The following is a 21,741-nucleotide window of genomic DNA, read 5'->3' as shown; positions in this document are numbered from 1 at the left end:
TCCAACATAAGTGTTTCAACCCCTCCACATTACGCCTAGCCAACAGCCAATGGAACAGTAGGGTGCGAAATTCAAAACATCAAAAATCTAATCATTTCAATTTCTCAAACATATGACTATTTTACACCATTTTAAAGATACACTTCTCCTGAATCCAACCACGTTGTCCGATTTCAAAAAGGCTTTACAGCGAAAGCAAAACATTAGATTATGTTAGGACACCACCTAAACAAGTAAAGCCACACAGCCATTATCCTAGCAAGGAGATGTGTCACAAAACCCCAAAATCCAGCTAAAATGAAGCAGTAACCTTTGACGATCTTCATCAGATGACACTCCGAGGACATCATGTTACACAATACATGTATGTTTTGTTCGATCAAGTTCATATTTATATCCAAAAACAGCATTTTACATTGGCGCGTGATGTTCAGAAAATGATTAGCCTCCAAAACTTCCGGTGAATGACCATAATGTGCACATTCATTTACAGAAATACTCATCATAAACGTTGACAAAATATATAACAATTATTTAAAGAATTATAGATTTACTACCTCTTAATGCAACCGCTGTGTCAGGTTTCAAAATAACTTTCTAATAATATGCAAATATTTGACTCTGGGCCCGAGTAGTAGGCCGTTTAATTTGGGTACATTTTTCATCCGGCCATGAAAATACTGCCCCCTATAGGGAAGAGGTTAACAAACTATAGGTTTGGCAAGTCGGTTAGGACATCTACTTCGTGCATGACACAAGTCATTTTCCCAACAATTGTTTACAGACAGATTATGTCACTTATAATTCACTGTATCACAATTACAGTGGGTCAGAAGTTTACATACACTAAGTTGACTGTGCCTTTAAACAGCTTGGAAAATTCCAGAAAATGATGTCATGGCTTTAGAAGCTTCTGATATGCTAACTGACATAATTTGAGTCAATTCGAGGTGTACCTGTGGGTGTATTTCAAGGCTTACCTTCAAACTCAGTGCCTCTTTGCTTGACATCATGGGAAAATCAAAAGAAATCAGCCAAGACCTCAGAAAAAAAATTGTAGACCTCCACAAGTCTGGTTCATCCTTGGGAGCAATTTCCAAATGCCTGAAGGTACCACGTTCATCTGTACACACAATAGTACGCAAGCATAATCACCATTGGACGACGCAGCTGTCATACCACTCAGGAAGGAGACGCGTTCTGTCTCCTAGATATGAACGTACTTTGGTGCGAAAAGTGCAAATCAATCCCAGAACAACAGCAAAGGACCTTGTGAAGATGCTGGAGGAAACGGGTTCAAAAGTATCTATATCCACAGTAAAACGAGTCCTTTATCGACATAACCTGAAAGGCCTCTCAGCAAGGAAGAAGCCACTGCTCCAAAACTGCCATAAAAAAGCCAGACTACGGTTTGCAACTGCACATGGGGACAAAGATCGTACTTTTTGGAGAAATATCCTCTGGTCTGATGAAACAAAAATAGAACTGTTTGGCCATAACGGCCTTTGTTATGTTTGGAGGAAAAAGGGGGATGCTTGCAAGCGGAAGAACACCATCCCAACCGTGAAGCACGGGGGTGGCAGCATCATGCTGTGGGGGTTCTTTGCTGCAGGAGGGATTGGTGGACCTCACAAAATAGATGGCATCATGAGGAGGAAAATTATGTGGATATATTGAAGCAAAATCTCAAGACATCAATCAGGAAGCTAAAGCTTGGTCACAAATGGCTCTACCAAATGGACAATGAGCCCAAGCATACAGTGAGGGAAAAAAGTATTTGATCCCCTGCTGATTTTGTACGTTTGCCCACTGACAAAGAAATGATCAGTCTATAATTTTAACACATCCTCCGAGAGCAACTTCTCCCAACCATCCAGGAACAGTTTAGTGAAGAACAATGCATTTTCCAGCATGATGGAGCACCTTGCCATAAGGCAAAAGTGATAACTAAGTGGCTCGGGGAACAAAACATTGATATTTTGGGTCCATGGCCAGGAAACTCAACAAAAACCCACAAATTCTGACAAACTCCAAGCATTGATTATGCAAGAATGGGCTGCCATCAGTCAGGATGTGGCCCAGAAGTTAATTGACAGCATGCCAGGGCGGATTGCAGAGGTCTTGAAAAAGAAGGGTCAACACTGCAAATATTGACTCTTTGCATCAACTTCATGTAATTGTCAATAAAAGCCTTTGACACTTATGAAATGCTTGTAATTATACTTCTGTATTCCATAGTAACATCTGACTAAAATATCTAAAGACACTGAAGCAGCAGACTTTGTGGAAATTAATATTTGTGTCGTTCTCAAAACTTTTGGCCACGACTGTATATCGTGAATCACTCATAAATCTGAAACAATCTAGATATCATTTTTAGGCCATATTACCCAGCCCTACCCCCATCAAAGTTGCACAAGCACTAATTTCATGCAACTACCCAGGTACTGACACATTTTTAAAGATGCACATTTTGCATTGTTTGTTTTCAGTGTATTCTGAAAAAGACTTCACTTGTTTAGAGAATTGATGAATGTTAAAGGTGCAATATGCAGAAATCCCTCTGCCATTTCCTGGTGGCAAAAATTTGAATAGTTAGCCTAATTTCAGTTTGTGACTAACTAAGCAATGCATAGTGTAGAGAATCATTGTACCATCTAAACCGCTGTGAAATATTTTTTCAGTAACCAAAAATATAGTACTTTCATCTGTTTGAATCTGTTGTACAAAACCGAAAGTAAAAGACGCAAAAGCAAAACTTAAGAAAGGAAAGTATAGAAACAGCGCACATAGAACACTTCTACCTCTTATTACACTTGCTTTCAATGGAAATTACAGATCTATAACTCCGATTTCTATGTGAATTTGGTAGGGTCACCCCAAAAAGTTAAAAATTGCAGATTTAAGGATGGAGGTTGCTTTTATGCTCTTACTCAGAATTACACTTTTTCTCCAAGGCTCCTCAGGACAAGCCGCTGCTCCAGACCAAGACCTCTGCCTCGGAGTCCATTGAAAGGCTTAAGCCAGCCCCCTCAGACCCAGAGAAGGCTTCTGCCACTCCCCCCAAGGTCTGCACCACTCCTCCCAAGGTCTGCACCACTCCCCCCAGGATGGAGGTACCAGAGCCCCAGAGTGACAAGGAGGATGCGATGGAGGAACAGACCGGGGCGTCGTCAGCATCTCAGTCAGATGACATAAAAACATTGAGCAGTGCAGAATCTTCAGAAGAAGAAGAAGAGGAAGTAGCAGCAGCACAGGAGAGCGGGTCCAGCAGCATTCTACCTCCCTCCGTACTGAATCAAGCCAGTGCCATTGCGGAGCACTTCACCAACACCGCCAGGCGAGGCAGCACTGATGATGCCCGCTCCCTCGGCTGCCCCTCACCACGCCTTCCCAGCCGGACTGAGAGCACCCTCAGCCTTGGCAGCGAAGCCAATGAACGCCCCCACTGGCTGAACAGCTCCTGCTTCGAACCAACCCAGGACAACTTTGGCGGAACGGATCTGACTATGCTTTCTCCGAGGGATGACAGCCTCTTTGAGATCCACAGGAGGAGAGACTCTACCCTATCCAAGCAGGACCAGTTGCTCATTGACAAAATCAAAAGCTACTACGAGACTGCCGAGCACCAGGATGCCAACTTCAGCCTCAGGCGCAGGGAGAGCCTGACCTACATCCCTACTGGCCTTGTCAAGAACTCTGTCAGCTGGTTCAACAGTTCAGACGAGAGCCCTGGCACAGAGAAAAGTGATACATCAGCCTTGGCCACTTCCTCTGCACCTCACCCTTCCACTTCAGAACCTGATTCATCCAAGGCTCCAGACGTCTGGGACTACATGACCTCCAGTGCATCATTTGACTCACTGGAGTTGGAGAGAAGTAAGAAGCTTGAGGTGGTGGCTTCAGAGGCAGAGAGAAAGGACCGGTCTCTGGGTTTACAGGAGAGGCACATCCAGGACGAGGAGTTCCGACCTTCATCTGAGATGATCAAGGTTTGGCAGGATATGGAGAAAAGGGGGAGCAGATCCCAGGGAGAGGCCAGAGGCCCTGTGAAAGACAGCGAGGCTCAACAGAAGACCTCTAGAATCGCTGGTCCAAGCCTGTGCAGAAGGAGCCAGACTCCAAAGAAGAACTCTGACCCGGAGCCTGACGATTCCTTTATGATACTAGAGGAAGCTGACCTGAGCACCATCACTGAAGAGTCCATGAGTCCTTCGCCCATCAAGAGCAAGGTGTTGGGGCTTGGCCGTACAGCGAGTGTGAGGGATCCCCGCAGGTCCAGGGTTGACGAGGGTAGGCTTTCCAGAGCTCCTATGCCCAGGGTCATCCAGTTGAGGGCTGAGGAAGGGGAGGAGGCCAGCAAGGAGCCTCAGTCGCCGGATGATGCGGAGATGGCTAAGAACAAAGTTTTCCAGTTGGCCCGGCAGTACAGCCAGCGTATCAAGTGCACCACACCAGCTCCTAGGCAGCGAGATGTCCTGTTTGGAAAGAAGAATCTGCCCTGTGTGATCGAGGAGAAGCCAGAGAGCTCAGGTACGGAAGATATGGAAGAGTGTTGTGTTTTTCAAAATGATGTGCACTCAGGTAGGGAAGAGCTTTGTTTGTCCCTAAGTGTTGTGCCTCAAGAAATGCTGTGTAATTCTTTTTACCAAGTAGGGTTTGAACTAGTCTTAGCCTCGCTAGGAGGTGCTCTCCTATTAGCCTGGCAAATATCGGTTTCCAGTGACTGATAGGGCTGCCCACATTGGGGGGAAGATTTGATGGAAAAGTTTACTAATAGATTGCTTAGCAAATCATACAGTTTTTATTTATGTGGCCTATGTAGTTTACATGCACACTAAACCAGTATTACTTCGACTATGGCAATACTCTGAGTAAGGCAGAGTAAGGTCTTAATTAGAGTAAGCATACTCCGAGTAAAATAGGTTGAATATCGAGCTATTTTCCACATTATTATAGGATTATTAGGACAAGTAAACGCCTTAATCGGAGTATTGCTCTTTCTCTGAATACTTTTCGGCAAACAAGCGCACAGGAAAGCAACTTACTCCAGAAGAGAAGGCATTGGGTGAGTCAAGGTAGGATGATGAGTAGCTGGTTTTAGCAATGCTAATTAGTATTCTCCAGCCAATTTAGCTTGTTTGCTAAATTGTGTCATTGGTATGTCGTTGTCGTGGGTATATTAGCGGTCGTGACGGACATGAGACGGAGCTCACGATAAGCTCCCACTGTTGTCAATGCAGCCTACTACATCGGCAGCGTGAGCAGTACAGCAGCACTTAAGCACACATTTTGACTCTGTTTTCCTGAAACCGACAAGTCACTGAAGCTTCTGGAAACTGGAAGAAATGTCTTGCGCTGCCTTCGTAATATGCTGCCTGAGTAGCAGTCAAAAAACTATGCTGACAGAACGCGAATGTGATGTTTTGTAGTGCATTGTAGATTTGTCATTACTCAGAATATTGTTTTACTCAGAGTATTCACAATAATCGTGAATATTGTGTGCATGTAAACATACCTGAAGATACCAAAACTACTACTAAGCCATTTAAACCGCAGTGTCCCTTCGGAGCATTACAGTATACCACACGAGAATGCCCAAAATAAAAACAGAACTTTCAACTTATTCTGATTCTCTGATGCTCAGATACTTCCTGTTAAGTCTTGTTTATGTGGTGTGCTTTGTGTTTTACAGGTAAACCCAACTTGACGCTGCCCCTGCTCTCGTTTGATCGTATGAGCAATCTCCAGGAGTTGAGTCCTATAGCCATATCTCCCAACCCTGCTCACATGCCTAGCTCTTTGGGCAGTCCCCGGGTCCTTTCACCCGGCCGCATGTCCGCAAAGAGCCCACTCAATCCTACGCCTACCGAGGCTTTTAACTGGCCCGACGTGAGGACACTTCGCTGCAAGTATGCCAGCTCGGACAAAGACCAGTCCCAGCTGCCGCCAGTTAACCGAAGCCGTTCCGTTCCTGAGAGGATGGACAGCGGCCCCAAAAGGCGCTCAAGCTTCTGCTCCAGCTTAGTCACTACTTTTGGTACGGTTGAAGCTCCGGCCTACAGACCCCACCTCAGCAGGGACCCTGTGCCTGGAGAGGGGTTGGCTAGGCTCCACAGGGCCGGGTCACTGGACCAGAGGCTGAGTGGGCTGCATCTGAGTGAGCTGCAGAACCTCCAGGATGAAGTCCCTAATGACAGTTACTACATCTCAGCACAGGCCACCATGCCCAATGACCACAGGGTCGTTGTTGTGGAGAAGGTTCCGGAGCCTGAGACAGAATCCAGCTCTGCAGAACCACTGGAGATGGTACTCAGGGCAAGGAGAGTAGAGGTGGTAGAGGACATAGATGATAGCTATGTCCAGATCCGTTCACCGACCACTAGAGAGAAAATCTCCATCATGGCTGTAATCGACCGCTGCCGGGCCTATCAGGAGTCAGATGAGTATAGGCAAAGGGAGGAGGGCGGGGCTAAGGCAGAGTCAGTACCCTTGAGTGGGAGGGGCAAGGAACTTGACAAGGGTCCACCCTCAAATGAAAAGCTTGACGATGCCCAGAAAACTGCCATGAACTTGGTCAAAAAGACAGATGCTAGTCAACAGAACGTGGTGAAAAACTTGAGACAAAAATTCCTTAACTTGAGGTGAATAGCACCAGTAAACTTTTTAAATAACCTTTTATTCTGTTCATATTTTTCATCAACTAAAGGGTTTAAGTTAGGTATGCTGATCTCAAGTTAGGATTCGGTGTGCATGTAGTCAGTCCTGTACTGCAATTTAATGACTTAAGCTTTGCTGTCAAACTTTCTGTGTACATAGAAGCGGTTATAGTGACAGCCCAGGGAAAATGTAGTTGTTTTGTCTCAGAAATGTTGCAGAGAAATGTTTAAATATCTATGTACATTACTCAAGAGAACCCTCTCTTGATCCTGAAATTATGTCTGTCTAAAGCACCTTTTGTATAGCTTGTGTTGTTCCATCATAAGGCAATTGTATTGCACAATTGAAGAAAGCAATTTTTTGGAGGGAGCGAAATGTACTTACTTTTCTTTCTAGGGTGGCTACCCACTGGGCACAGATGTCACGTCAATGTCTAGTTTTGATTTACATTTGATTGACTTGTCAACTAATGTAAATTCAAAGTAAAACCAACAAACATTTTGACCATCATTGGGTTTAGGTTAAAAGTTGGGTGAAAAAAAGACAAATTACCTCAATTCCTTTACGTCAATGACCATGTTGATTCAACGTCTACAAATTGAATTGGTTTGTTGAAATGACATGGAAACCACATTGATTCAACCAGTTTGTGCCCAGTGGCTACTGTGTCTCTGACATGAAATGAGAGCCCCTCAACATCATTAGCAGCACTACGGTTTACTGGAAAACACAGAAATGTATGATATTGTCTGACGACAATAGTTTTTGGGGGAAATGCTGACCAGAAAATTAAGGGATTAAGTCTGAAACTTGAGAGCATTGCATAACTTGCTGTCTTTACCATCTTTCCTTGAACTGTCACCCTGCACTAGACTTAACCTTCACTGCACATGGCCTGACCACTAAAATACACATGAGAGAGTCATGGCCATACTGGGATATAATGGTTCATTAATTGCCCTGTGACCACTTTGTAAATCCCACCTGAAGTGGTGATAGCTCAAGGATTGTCATGTAATTTTTTATAATCATTGAATTGTCAAATGGATTGAGAATCAAAGACCCTGTATGAAGTGTTGCTCTTTTCTAGTCAGTCAACTTCTTACCTTGATTATATATATATATCATTGTTCAGTTAATTGGCTAATGATGTGCACTTTGTGTTCTCTGCTTCGACTGCCCAAAGGAACTTCATTCACAGCAACAGGTCATTGAAATGAGTCGACGTAAAACTTGAAAGGGTGAGAACTGGTGGACATGTATAGATCCAGGGGACCCTAGTCAAAGGAGTCCGGGTCTTCTACTGCTAAATAGTGTTACTGTCACTGCTCACTTCTCCGAGGGTCATTTCTTCTCTTCACTTTCTACATTTACCTCTTATTTATTAAGCCAACGTCAATTTTATGAACATTTACTTGTCTTGTCTTTATATATTTGTGAGTGTGTGTGTGTATATAGATATATATATATATATATATATAGATGTAGATATCTATATATATATATATATGTGTATGTTGACGGTTGTACAGAAATGTTTGTGTTGCCTAGAGATGGCATACATTCCATATTAAAACAGCACATAGTGCTCACTTGTCCAGAAAAAAATGTTTATTGCATGCGCATGCGTGCGTTCGAGTCAGGGAGAGCACGTCTTTCTGTTTCTTTTAAAGAATTGGGGCTGTATGGCTGGACAAATAAGGTTTAGTTGAATCTCCTTAACATGGAACCCAAACCGGCTGCGTGCGTGCGCCATCGTGCATAAATTTATTTTGTCCCCCTACACCAAACGCGATCACTACACACAGGTTAAAATATCAAAACAAACTCTGAACCAGTTACATTAATTTGGGGACAGGTCGAAAAGCATTAAACATTTATGGCAATTTAGCTAGCTAGCTTGCACTTGCTAGCTAATTTGTCCAATTTAGCTAGCTTGCTGTTGCTAGCTAATTTGTCCTGGGATATAAACATTGAGTTATTTTACCTGAAATGCACAAGGTCCTCCAACAATTAATCCACACAAACGGTCAACCGAAACGTTTCTAGTCATCTCTCATCCGAGGCTTTTTCTTCTCTTGACTTTATATTGCGATTGGCAACTTTCATAAATTAGGTGCATTACCGCCACTGACTTCGTTCGTCTTTCAGTCACCCATGTGGGTATAACCAATGAGGAGATGACATGTGGGTACCTGCTTCTACAAACCAATGAGGAGATGAGAGAGGCAGGACTTGCAGCGCGATCTGCGTCACAAATAGAACTGACTTCTATTTTAGCCCTTCTCAACGCAGATGCCCGTTGGTGCGCGCGAGCAGTGTGGGTGCAATAATTGAATAATATAGATGTTTTTATTTATTTTGCGACGCAAGCGGTGTAGTCAGCCTGTTACAGTGTCCATATTAGGACAGGCTCGCCGTACTCCTTAGAAAAGAATCATGACATTTAGAATGATTCAGTCCATTAAAAGGATATGACCACTACATGTCATGACGACGACCGACATTACCAGAATTAGGAAAGCTGCTGTTTGTGGTAATAAGAGACTGCTATGAGGTGGTTATGGTTCAATAGATTCTAAACAGACATGATTTGTATATAATAATAATATATGCCAATTTGACTTATTGTCATCCGTGCATACATTTGACATATGGGTGGCCCCGGGAATCGAACCCACAACCCTGCAAGCGCCATGCTCTACCAACTGATCCACACAGGACCACTGAAGGTAGATTTGAAATGCACTACAGTCTCTGCTAAATGGCTCTCCTACTTGTCAGCGAAGTGATTGGAAACCCTTTCAGAATGGGTAGAGAGGAGGGAGAGCGTGCCGTGACAATGGGACCGATGCAGTTGTTATTCGCGGTAGCGTTGAACACCAATTAACTCCACAGTGAATGTGGGAAGATCATTACGAGTGTCGTATATGCGTTTCACGTAAGCCTTAGCTATTCTCTATAATGGATTACTAGCTATTATAGAACAGAAAATCCAGCAGAAGTGGATCCTCTATCATTTGTTATGTTGCATTGTCTATTCTGTTCTTTTTGTGAGATTTTCAGGTGTAAGATTTTCACTCGTAGCGTTAGTAAACAACAATGTCATTTCTGAGAAACTGATGCTAGTGTCAAGACAATGTTCAGTTCTAAACAAGTAATGCTTTATGATTATGATATGTAAATAAATCTGTCATGTTTAAAAAAGGATGTGTATGAATAGCCTTTGTCACAGTGAAATATAATTAACTTTGATGCATCTTGCCGACCTGAGTGCCAACCAATGATCTATATAATCCCGGGATTGCTGATGCTATGTATTGGCCAGTGAGAGGCTTTGAAGCAACCGTATTGGTACTCCTCAGAATGAGCAACCCTCAACAGGAATGAATGGAATTCTAGTGTTTCAATTAAAAGGACAATGTTACATATATTTATTTCTTGTAGTGGGGACCGTAACATTAGTACTCTCTAAAAATTCAACTTTAAGGAAAATGTTTTAATATATTTTATATTCTAATGTTTAGCTCACATAATATAATTTAAAAGTATGCATTAAGGTGTCTGTAATGGAATATACTTGAGAAAAATGTATGAATGTAGACCAATCTTTTTACAATGGTGGAGGAGTGCATTAAATGTCTGCAGCGCCTTCAAAACAGCGTCCCATCAGTCATCTAGGGTTTGAGTTTATATACATGATTGGTGTAACCTGAGTGGTAGTAGAAAGAGTAAGGCTGCGTTTACACATGCAGCCTAATTCTGATTTTTTTTTTTTTTTTTACTAATTTGTTTATTGACCAATCAGATAAGAGCTGATGTTTAAAAGAGCCGATGTGATTGGTCAAAAGATCAATTAGTGGAAAAATATCAGAATTGGGCTGCCTGTGTAAACGTACCCCTTGAGAGGTGTCAGTATGTGGTTAAGACACAGCCTATGAGGTTCAAGAGAAGCCAACTGCGCTTAAGCATAGGAACCCTACTGTTTCCTGCACTAGTTCAATACAATTGTGTTTACAATATGAAACCACATTAACATTATCAGAGAAAAGTTTAAAATTAAATCACACTGCTGGATTATAACGAGGTTTATGGTAAATTCTGCCCTTTCCACAATTATTTTGCACTACGAAAATGTCGCCCTAAGTAAATAGGCCTAACAATATAAAGGGTCGCTGGCAAACGTGCAAATAGAAAGTGTTGACCTGCTGTGACTGCATGCTGTTAGTGTTTACCATTTGGTGCCCATCAATGAATTGACTGTTTAAATGGATTTGTTTTCTTCTCAAAAATTATTTGCATATTTGTTAAAGCCCAATGGCGTGTTGAGTTTGAACATACCAGGAACAGCATATTTCAACTATGACTTTGCCTGCAGGGAAATCTGTGTTAAAACTGTTTAAAGGAAGTGTATCTTTTAGTATATGTAAAATTCTTTATTTAAATTCTTTAAAGTAAAATTCCAAAAGTTTGCAAAACTGTATCGCAAGCAAGGATTAGTAAAGTTTAGAAAGCACGACAGAAGTGGTTACACATTCCTCACGGGCAAAATCAGTTTGAATGGGAACCCAAAGGGGTTTATAATAGTGACTGAGAAAAATTATATTGAGTAATGGGACATACGTGGTAAGTCTGACATTATTGTGTTCAAGTGCTTTTGAAGGCAGACCAATTCTTCAACCAATAAGGTTTTAGCTAGCTTGATAAGCTAGCTTACGTTGCTAAGAATAAAGTTAGCTAGCTTGCTTAACATTGACAATATGGTCAAACTATCTACATTATCAACATAAATTAATACATTTGTGATTGTAAAAAAAAAAAAAAAACGTCATCATTTGGTTGAAAAGGTGAAAGGTCAGTGGTGAAACTCGGGTAATAAAATGATCAGTTTCCCACTTGGAGGGTCGTTCAAGTGAAACTTCTCCGTCGGAACTCCAAAACGTCCAATATCTCCGACCAGCATGTGAACGCTCCATAACAGAGCAAGAAATAAGTGAAAAGACAAGTTATATTTCATGCTTTCTAGTTTAACTTTATTGGCAGTGTAAGAGCATGGAAACAAGTGGTGACAGTAAATACGGTGAGGGGATTAATTATAATAATAATGTAGTATTATTTGTTATATGATTCTCTTTGAAGGCTCCTTTACTCCTCTGTCTCTCCACTTCCAATCATACTGTCATACATGAATACTATACTGAACCAAAAATATAAACACAACATGTAAAGTGTTGGTCCCATGTTTCATGAGCTGAAAACAAAAATCACTGAAATGTTCCATAAGCACAAAAAAGCGTATTTCCCTCAAATGCACAAATTTGTTTACATCCCTGTTAGTAGCATTTTATCCTTTGTCAAGCTAATCCATCCACCTGACGTGTGGCATATCAAGAAGCTGATGAAACAGCATGATCATTACACAGGTGCACCTTGTGCAGGGGACAATAAAAGGCCACTTTAAAATGTGCAGTTTTGTCACACAACAAAATGCCACAGATGTCTCAAGTTTTGAGGGAGTGTGCAATTGACTGACTGCCGGAATGTCCACCAGAGCTGTTGCCAGGGAATTTAAGTGTTCAATTCTCTACCATATATCGCCTACAATGTCATTTTAGAGAATTTGGCAGTATGTCCAACCGGCCTCACAACCTCAGACCACGTGTAACCACACCCAAGACCGCCACATCCTGTGTCTTTATCTGCGGGATCGTCTGAGACCAGCCACCCGGGCAGCTGATGAAATTGAGGAGTATTTCTGTCTGTAATAAAGGCCCTTTGTGGGGAAAAATTTGATCTGATTGGCTGGGCCTGGCTCCTCAGTGTATATTTGAAATCCATAGATTAGAGCCTAATGAATTGATTTCAATTGACTGATTTCCTTATATGAACTCTAACTCAGTAAAATCTTCTAAATTGTTGCATGTTACGTTTTATATTTTAGCATATATTAGCTTATTCCAGATCTGCATGTGACGACCACAACAACCAAAGGACACACACATAAGGGCCCCGTTTACACAAAGCGTCCCTGAGTAGGAGTGCTGATCAAGTTTCCCCCCTCTTTTCTTCATAGTGATTTAAAAGGAAAAACTGATCCTAGCACTCCTACTCTGAAACGCTTTGTGTAAACGGGGCCCAGGCTAGGATTGTAGCGTTAACTCACGACAACCCACGTTGCTCCACTAACGCTTTAGTTTAAAATCATCTCTACACCCTACTTTATTCAGGCTAATACGGAGAGAACTCAAGTGCCATTGCCAGATTGTAGACAAGGCGGACATTGATGTGATCAGTGATTTGAGGCACTCTTGGTGTTCATTATTGAAGCTCCTTGGCCGGTGACTGTAGTGCACTGAAGAAGTCACCTGCCTCTCCAATCTCCTCTTGCAGTACTCCCTTACAGAAGAAAGGAGGGACAAAGTCCATAGGGTCCTGGATGCCCAGGAGGATGTTATACAGGCTGAGTTTATTTGCCATGTGGCTCGTATAGACAAATTCAGAATAATCCATCATGCATTACACAAAACAATCTGCACAATACTTTCAAACAGTACAACAATGTACTGTAACACTGCATTATATGAAAGTCAACAGCTTTAACATTTGTGTCTCCACATACTGTATAGGGTTAAACGCATTGATAGAGAAAGTATCCTCATGGCCAAGAGAAGTGGGATGAAGTTGACCTAAAGACGGATCTAAGATCAGTTTTGGGGTTTCCCATCAAATGGTTAGGTAAGGATATGGGGAGGGTAAGCTGATACTAGATCAGTGCTTATAAAACCAACTTCAATCTGCTAAATATTAAATACATGTAGGTGTGAATTGTTTTCACTGACCTGACTACAGTACATCCTTCCGCTTTGTGGACCATGCTGGTGAGGGGTAGGCAGCCAAATTCAGTGAAGGTGCTCATGTACCTGCCTGGACATGAGAGCAGGTTACAAGTGACTAGGCTATTATGTCAGAAATGCATTGCATTCAAAGTCAGTTTGCTTTTCAGGTTATTTCTAGCCATCCATAAGCACAGTTCATTTTTTTAAATTTAAGCTTTATTTTCTAGGTTAGTCTCATTGAGTTGAAACATCTATTTAGCAAGTAAGAGGTAAATCCTCTTCTAGAAAGATTAAAACATTCTCAAAAAGCAGCCACTTATTCTTAGCCTGGTGCGCCAGTCCTAAATAGGAGCTATTTAGTCTTAGCCTGGTGCACCAGACCATATGGTAAGATAGCAATATGGCTGCAGAGTTTAAATGGTTAACCAGGCAAATTAATTCTCGGGTTTCTAAACAACCCTGGACCTGGAGGCCACTACATTAGTCAATAAAATCTTAAACATATTTTTAATTGTACCAATGGTTAAGTTAAATGAATAACCAATAGATTTTAGAGCTGACAAGTAGCCCTTTTTTATTTGCTTTGCGCTGACCAATAAGTTATGGTTAACAAACGTCTCGTTGCCATGCATCCCATAGTTTCTGGAATGCACTTTCTGTACAAGAGAGCCATACGTGAACCTTCCATTGGTCATTATAGACCCTTCATTAGCAGTCTGAAGAAGAGGGAGAGTTTCATAAAGCGGCAATCCTTAATTCAAACGATAACAAAGCCCATCCCCACCCATGTTTAGTTAAAAAGCTGAGGAATGGGAATGTAACCCCATTCAAATTCATAGACATAGCTCTGGATGCAAGGGCTGACCATCCTTGATATCAAAATTAGAGGTTTAGCCATGTTTTGAGGCTATATGGTGTTTGTTTACATTTTTTGTTTAGAGATATTGGAGTAAAACAAGCTTAAATGTTGGGTTCTGATTTATAAGTTGTATTCTTCAGGAATCAGTTGGTACATACCATTCATTTTTAAGTCCAAAAATGTATGTAGCAACTGCAGATCGCCCCTTTAAGATAGTTTCATAACATATTTAGTATCTCTGAGTTTTTGTGCTTTGTAGAGAAATTATCCTTACAGTTATCCACTGTGAAGGTGACTAATTTACTTTAAAAAGCACTGCAATAGATATTTTATAAGAATCTTACCAAGGACATGGCTCCAGGCAGTAGTGGTGGTGAAGCTGAAAACGTGTAAGAAGTCAACAGAAAGTTAAATTACATTCAGTTCATGGATAGTCAAAAGCTGTCATACAAGGTACACAACATACAGTATCCAAGAAATAATTCAGGATTTGTCTCAGCGTACTTTTAAATTCATAATTATCGATTTGGGTCTTTCAGATAATCATTGGTCATCATTGAGATGTGTACTCACTGCAAGAACAAGGTTTCTGAGCCCAGGCGTTTAGATCCAGACTGAGACAAATGGAGACCAGGATGAGGTTTCTGAGCCCAGGCGTTGAGATCCAGACTGAGACAAATGGAGGCCAGGATGAGGTTTCTGAGCCCAGGCGTTGAGATCCAGACTGAGACAAATGGAGACCAGGATGAGGTTTCTGAGCCCAGGCGTTTAGATCCAGACTGAGACAAATGGAGACCAGGATGAGGTTTCTGAGCCCAGGCGTTTAGATCCAGACTGAGACAAATGGAGGCCAGGATGAGGTTTCTGAGACCTGGCGTTCAGATCCAGACTGAGACAAATGGAGACCAGGATGAGGTTTCTGAGCCCAGGCGTTGAGATCCAGACTGAGACAAATGGAGACCAGGATGAGGGATCACATGGTGATGGAGACAGGTGAAGGAAGACCCAGACTAGAAGAAGCGAAGAGTACTCTGAAACCTGGTGCTCAGAACTCTGCCTTTTATACCTGTTCACAGGTCAACCACCTGATCTAAAGTGATACATTTACTGCAGTATTCCAAAAACATCGGGGTTTATTGAAAACCACCTCTTTAAATGAGCATACATACATACAGTTGAAGTCGGAAGTTTACATACACTTAGGTTGGAGTCATTAAAACTCGTTTTTCAACCACTCAACATATTTCTTGTTAACAAACTATAGTTTTTGCAAGTCGGTTAGGACATCTACTTTGTGCATGACACAAGTAATTTTTCCAACAATTGTTTACAGACAGATTATTTCACTTATAATTCACTATATCACAATTCCAGTGGGTCAGAAGATTACATACACTAAGTTGACTGTGCCTCCAGAAAATGATGTCATGTCTTTAGAAGCTTCTGATAGGCTAATTGACATAATTTGAGTCAATTGGAGGTGTACCTGTGGATGTATTTCAAGGCCCACCTTCAAACTCCCTGCCTTTTTGCTTGACATCATGGGAAAATCAAAAGAAATCAGCCAAGACCTCAGAAAAAAGATTTGTGCAATTTCCAAACGCCTGAAGGTACCACGTTCATCTGTACAAACAATAGTACGCAAGTATAAACACCATGGGACCACGCAGCCGTCATACCGCTCAGGAAGAAAGACAAGTTCTGTCTCCTAGAGATGAATGTACTTTGGTGCAAAAAGTGCAAATCAATCCCAGAACAACAGCAAAGGACCTTGTGAAGATGCTGGAGGAAACTGGTACAATAGTATCTATATCCACAGTAAAATGAGTTCTATAATGACATAACCTGAAAGGCCGCTCAGCAAGGAAGAAGCCACTGCTCCAAAACTGCCATAAAAAAGCCAGACTACAGTTTGCAACTGCACATGGGGACAAAGATCGTACTTTTTGGAGAAATATCCTCTGGTCTGATGAAACAAAAATAGAACTGTTCGGCCATAATGACCATCGGAAGAAGGGGGAGCCTTGCAAGCCGAAGAACACCATCCCAACCGTGAAGCACGGGGGTAGCAGCATCATGTTGTGGGGGTGCTTTGCTGCAGGAGGGACTGGTGTACTTCACAAAATAGATGGCATCATGAGGGAGGAAAATTATGTGGATATATTGAAACAACATCTCAAGACATCAGTCAGGAAGTAAAAGCTTGGTCTCAAATGGGTCTTCCAAATGGACAATGAGCCCAAGCATACTTCCAAAGCTGTGGCTGGTGGCAGCATCATGTTTTGTGGGATGTTTTTCAGCGGCAGAGACTGGATGACTAGTCAGGATCGAGGGAAAGATGAACGGAGCAAAGTACAGAGAGATCCTTGATGAAAACCTGCTCCAGAGCACTCAGGACCTCATGCTGGGGTGAAGGTTCACCTTCCAACAGGACAACGACCATAAGCACACAGCCAAGACAACACAGGAGTGGCTTCGGGACAAGTCTATGAATGTCCATGAGTGTTCCAGCCAGAGCCCGGACTTGAACACGATCAAACATCTCTGCAGAGACCTGAAAATAGCTGTGCAGCAACGCTCCCCATTCAACCTGACAGAGCTTGAGAGGATCTGCAGAGAAGAATGGGAGAAACTCCCCAAATACAGGTGTGCCAATCTTGTAGCGTCATACCCAAGAAGACTCAATGCTATAATCGCTGCCAAAGGTGCTTCAACAAAGTACTGAGTAAAGTGTCTGAATACTTACATAAACTTGATACTTCAGTTTTGTATTTGTAATAAATTACCTAAAATGTAAAAAAAAAACTGTTTTTGCTTCATCATTATGGGTATTGTGCGTAGACTGATAAAGAAAACAAAACAATTTAATCAATTTTAGAATAAGGCTGTAACGTAACAAAATGTGGAAATAGTCAAGGGGTCTGAATACTTTCCGAAGTTACTGTATGTTTTCTTTTTAGTCTCCTCCATGTCTGCTAAATGATTCTTTCTATAAAGGTTTTTTAGCTTATAATAACAATGTAAAGTTGACAACTGTACAGAAAGACCTGTGTGAAGGCCAAATTACAGAGGAGGAACTTCTTGAGCCAATTAAATCCTTTCAGTCCTGAAAACCCCTGGGGCTTGATGGCATACCAGTAGCCTTGCCTAGTTATATCAAGGATAAATACAAAAATAAATGTGGGCCATACAACCATGTCAGTTACAGTATGAACCCTACAGATTGCACTGTTGGCTGTAGTCAATCAATCAACAACATAATAATACTCTTAGCAAAAATGTTCATCTGTTGATAACATGCGATTAGAAAGGTTCAGAATGTAAGACATCACAGCACAGTTGAAAAATATACTGCACAAGGAAATCAAGAAATGGTGGTCTATGTAGATAGGTGGTATGGGCTGAGAGAAACTGAGGGGTGGATTTAATCTGTAATAGTTATTCATCTGTAAATGTTGTGACTGAAAAAATACACAGGGAGCTTCAAAAGTATTGGGACAGTGACACACGTTTTGTTGTTTTGGCTCTGCACTCCTGCACTTTGGATTTGAAAGGATATAATGACTATGAGGTTAAAGTGCAGACTGTCAGATTTAATTTGAGGGTATTTTAATCCATATCAGGTGAACCGTTTAGAAATTACAGTACTTTATGTACATTATCCCCCCATTTTTGGGGACCAAAAGTATTGGGACAAATTCACTTATGTGTATTAAAGTAGTCAAAGTTTCTTATTTGGTCCCATATTCCTAGCACACAATGATTACCTCAGGCTTGTGGTTCTACAAACTTGTTGGATGCATTTGCTATTTGTTTAGGTTGTGTTTCAGATTTGTTTGTGTCCAATAGAAATTAATGGTAAATAATATATTGTTTCATTTTGGAGTCACTTTTATTGTAAATAAGAACAGAATATGTTTCTAAACACGTCTACATTAATGTGGATGCTACCATGATTACGGATAATCCTGAAAGAACCGTGAATAATGAGTGACAACGTTAGACGCACAAATATCATACCCTCAAGACATACTAACTTCTCACTATTACAATAACGGGATGATAGTATTTTTAGGGGGGTATGACATTTGTGTGTCTAACTTTCTCACTCATCAACCACTTTGTATGGCTTGTTTGAGAAAGGGCGATACTTTGAAAAAGGTTTCATTTTCAATTAACTAAATGTTAGGTTGTGTTAGGTAGAAAGGCAATTTTTGAACAAAAGATGAGCCTTTCTTAATCTACTGGAGAACCATTTTGGGTTTAAGTATACATTTTGTGTGAGTGAAGCTTTTAGTGAGAGGTTCAATGCTAAGGTCAATGTCGCTGCCCCCGCGGAAATATAATTAGCATAATACAAAAATATGCGTCAAATCTGTCAGTATAAGATAGAGAACTGTTTTTTTTGTTGCAATGGATGCAACTCAATTCACCGCATCTGCCTATGCCGCATTTCCGCAGGTGTGGTGAAAGGTGACAGAGCTAGAGCGGTGTTTGTCAGACCATGAAACATCCCGAAAATCGGTCTTCTCACAAAATCATCTGGATCTGAACGCCAGGTCTCAGAAACCTCATCCTGGTCTCCATTTGTCTCAGTCTGGATCTGAATGCCACGTCTCAGAAACCTCATCCTGGTCTCCATTTGTCTCAGTCTGGATCTGAATGCCACGTCTCAGAAACCTCATCCTGGTCTCCATTTGTCTCAGTCTGGCGCTGAATGCCAGGTCTCAGAAACCTCATCCTTGCAGTGTGTACATGTCTCAATGATTATCTGAAAGTTCCAAAATGGTAGGAAGACTCTTGAAAAAATAATTGAATTAAAAAAGATGCTGAGACATATTGTGTTCCTGTTGAATGACAGCTTTTGACTATCCATGAACTGAATGTAATTTACATTTTCTGTTGACTTCTTACACGTTTTCAGCTTCACCACCACTACTGCCTGGAGCCATGTTCATGGTAAGATTCTTAGAAAATGTCTATTGCAGTGCTTTTTAAAGTAAATGATACACCTTCACAGTGGATAACTGTAAGGATAATTTATCTACAAAGCACAAAAACTCAGAGATACTGAATATGTTATAAAACTACCTCAAGAAACTCTCTCTCTCTCTCAGACTGCTGCCAACGGGTCTATAATGACAAATGGAAGGTTCACGTACGACTCTCTTGGACAGAAAGTACATTCCAGAAACTATGGAATGCATGGCAACAAGACGTTTGTTATAGACCTGCTGATGCTCTACAGAGAGGAAGAATGCCAGGGATATAATATTTATGATAACTGAGGAAAAACATTGCCCAGGTACAGTAGCTCTATCTTAACAAATCACTACTCTCTCTCGCTGTGTCTCTCTCTCTGTGCCTGTCTCGCTCTCTGTCTCTCTCTCTCTCTCTCCCTCCCTGTCTGTGTCTCTCTCTCTCTCTCTCTCTCTCTCTCTGTCTCCCTCTCTGTGTCTCCCTCTCTGTCTCTCTCTCTCTCTGTCTGTCTCTCTCTCTGTGTGTGTGTGTGTCTCTCTCTCTCTGTGTCTCCCTCTCTGTGTCTCTCTCTCTCTGTGTGTCTGTCTCTCTCTCTCTCTGTGTCTGTCTCTCTCGCTCTCTCTGTGTCTGTGTCTCTCTCTCTCTCTGTTTCTCTCTCTCTCTCTCTCTCTCTCTCTCTCTGTGTTTCTGTGTCTGTCTCTCTCTGTGTTTGTGTCTCTCTACTACTACTACTACTACTACTACTACTACTACTACTACTACTACTACTACTACTACTACTACGTGGGACAAGTTCTCCTGTAAGAAGAGACTGGAGGTCCGTTCCATCCCTTTGGGGTTCCCCAGGATGCCAACCTCATGGCCCAGATGGTCCTGGGAAGCACCCGATGTCACAGGAAGGCCAAAAAGATCATCAAGGACAACAACCACCCGAGCCACTGCCTGTTCACCCCGTTATCATCCAGAAGGCGAGGTCAATACAGGTGCATCAAAGCTGGGACTGAGAGACTGTAAAACAGCTTCTATCTCAAGGCCTTCAGACTGTTAAATAGCCATCACTAGCACATTAGAGGCTGCTGCCTACAGTATATACATTGACTTGAAATCACTGGCCACTTTAATTTTATTTAAATATGTATATATATATATTTAACCTTTATTTAACTAGGCAAGTCAGTTAAGAACAAATTCTTATTTACAATGACAGCCTACATCAGCCAAACCCAGATGACGCAGGGCCAATAGTGCGCCTCCCTCTGGGACTCCCAATCACGGCCTGTTGTGATACAGCCTTTAATGATGGAACACTATTCACTTTAATAATGTTTACATATTTTGCATTACTCATCTCATATGTATATACTGTATTCTATACTATCTACTGTATCTTAGTCTATGCCGTTCTGACATTACTCCCCCAAATATTTATATATTCTTAATTCCATTCCTTTACTTAACATTTGTGTGTATTGTTGTGAAATTGTTAGATATTACTTATTAGGTATTGCTGCACTGTTGGAACTAGAAACACAAGCATTTCGCTACACCTGCAATAACATCTGCCATACACGTGTATTTGTGACAAATACAATTTGATTTGATTTTGATTTGATTTGAGGTGTTGGGATGGGCTTGCTGGCCGACACCTGGACCGGAAGATCCCAGGGACCGGTGAAAGGAAAACCATAATTTATTGGTCAGCGCAAAGCAAATGAAAGGGCTACTTGTCTGTCCAAAATCCATAGGTTATTCATTTAAAGGCCCAGTGCAGTCAGAAATTTGATTTACCTGAGTTTTATCTATATTTTTTGGACTAATACTGTGAAATGTGAAAATTATGATAGTGCCCTTTAAGTGTAAGAGCTGTGTGAAAATGCCTGAAATGTCAGCCTGTTGTAATAGGATGGAGTTTTGGCCTTCAATGGTGACATCACAATGCAGAAAATTAATTAATAGACCAATAAAAAAGAGAGTTCCAAACCTCCTGCCAATAACAGCTAGTTTTCAGTTTTCCCCTCCCCACTCAGACAGTCCTATCAACATTCTTGATTGAGAAATTGCTCTTTGCTAAGAAGCTAATTTTGTTTATTTTTGACCATGAAAACAATAACATTAAGGTACTTAATTGTTACCCAGAAATAATTCGAAATTGAGATAAAAGCAGCTGCATTGTACCTTTAACCATTGTTACAATTCAAAATATGTTTCAGATTTTAATTAAAATGATACAGATTTGATTGACAAAGGCAGTGGCTTCCAGGTCCAGGTTGTAAAGAGAATGAATTTGTTTGGCTAACAAGTCAAATGCTGTAGCCACATTGCTATTGTACCATATGGTCTGGTGCACCAGGCTAAGACTAAATAGCTCCTATTTAGGACTGGCGCACCAGGCAAAGAAAAGGCTAA

General features: G+C 41.4%; 1 protein-coding gene across 3 annotated transcripts in view; it reads left to right on the top strand.

Moving 5' to 3' along the window:
- Positions 1-8,268, top strand: part of LOC115175074 (pleckstrin homology domain-containing family G member 3) — a 26,407-nt gene extending 18,139 nt beyond the window's left edge. For all 3 annotated transcript variants that reach the window (XM_029734243.1, XM_029734242.1, XM_029734241.1), the window contains 2 exons: positions 2,958-4,533; positions 5,696-8,268. In XM_029734243.1, the coding sequence (XP_029590103.1) occupies positions 2,958-4,533; positions 5,696-6,648 (2,529 nt within the window). In that variant the 3' untranslated portion in view covers positions 6,649-8,268. The remainder of the gene's footprint in view (positions 1-2,957; positions 4,534-5,695) is intronic.
- Positions 8,269-21,741: the final 13,473 nt, after the last annotated feature.

This window comes from Salmo trutta, chromosome 35 (genome assembly GCF_901001165.1).
Source record: "Salmo trutta chromosome 35, fSalTru1.1, whole genome shotgun sequence".
In the NCBI taxonomy this organism is placed as follows: Eukaryota; Metazoa; Chordata; class Actinopteri; order Salmoniformes; family Salmonidae; genus Salmo; species Salmo trutta.
This window is presented reverse-complemented; position numbering and strand designations above follow the sequence as displayed.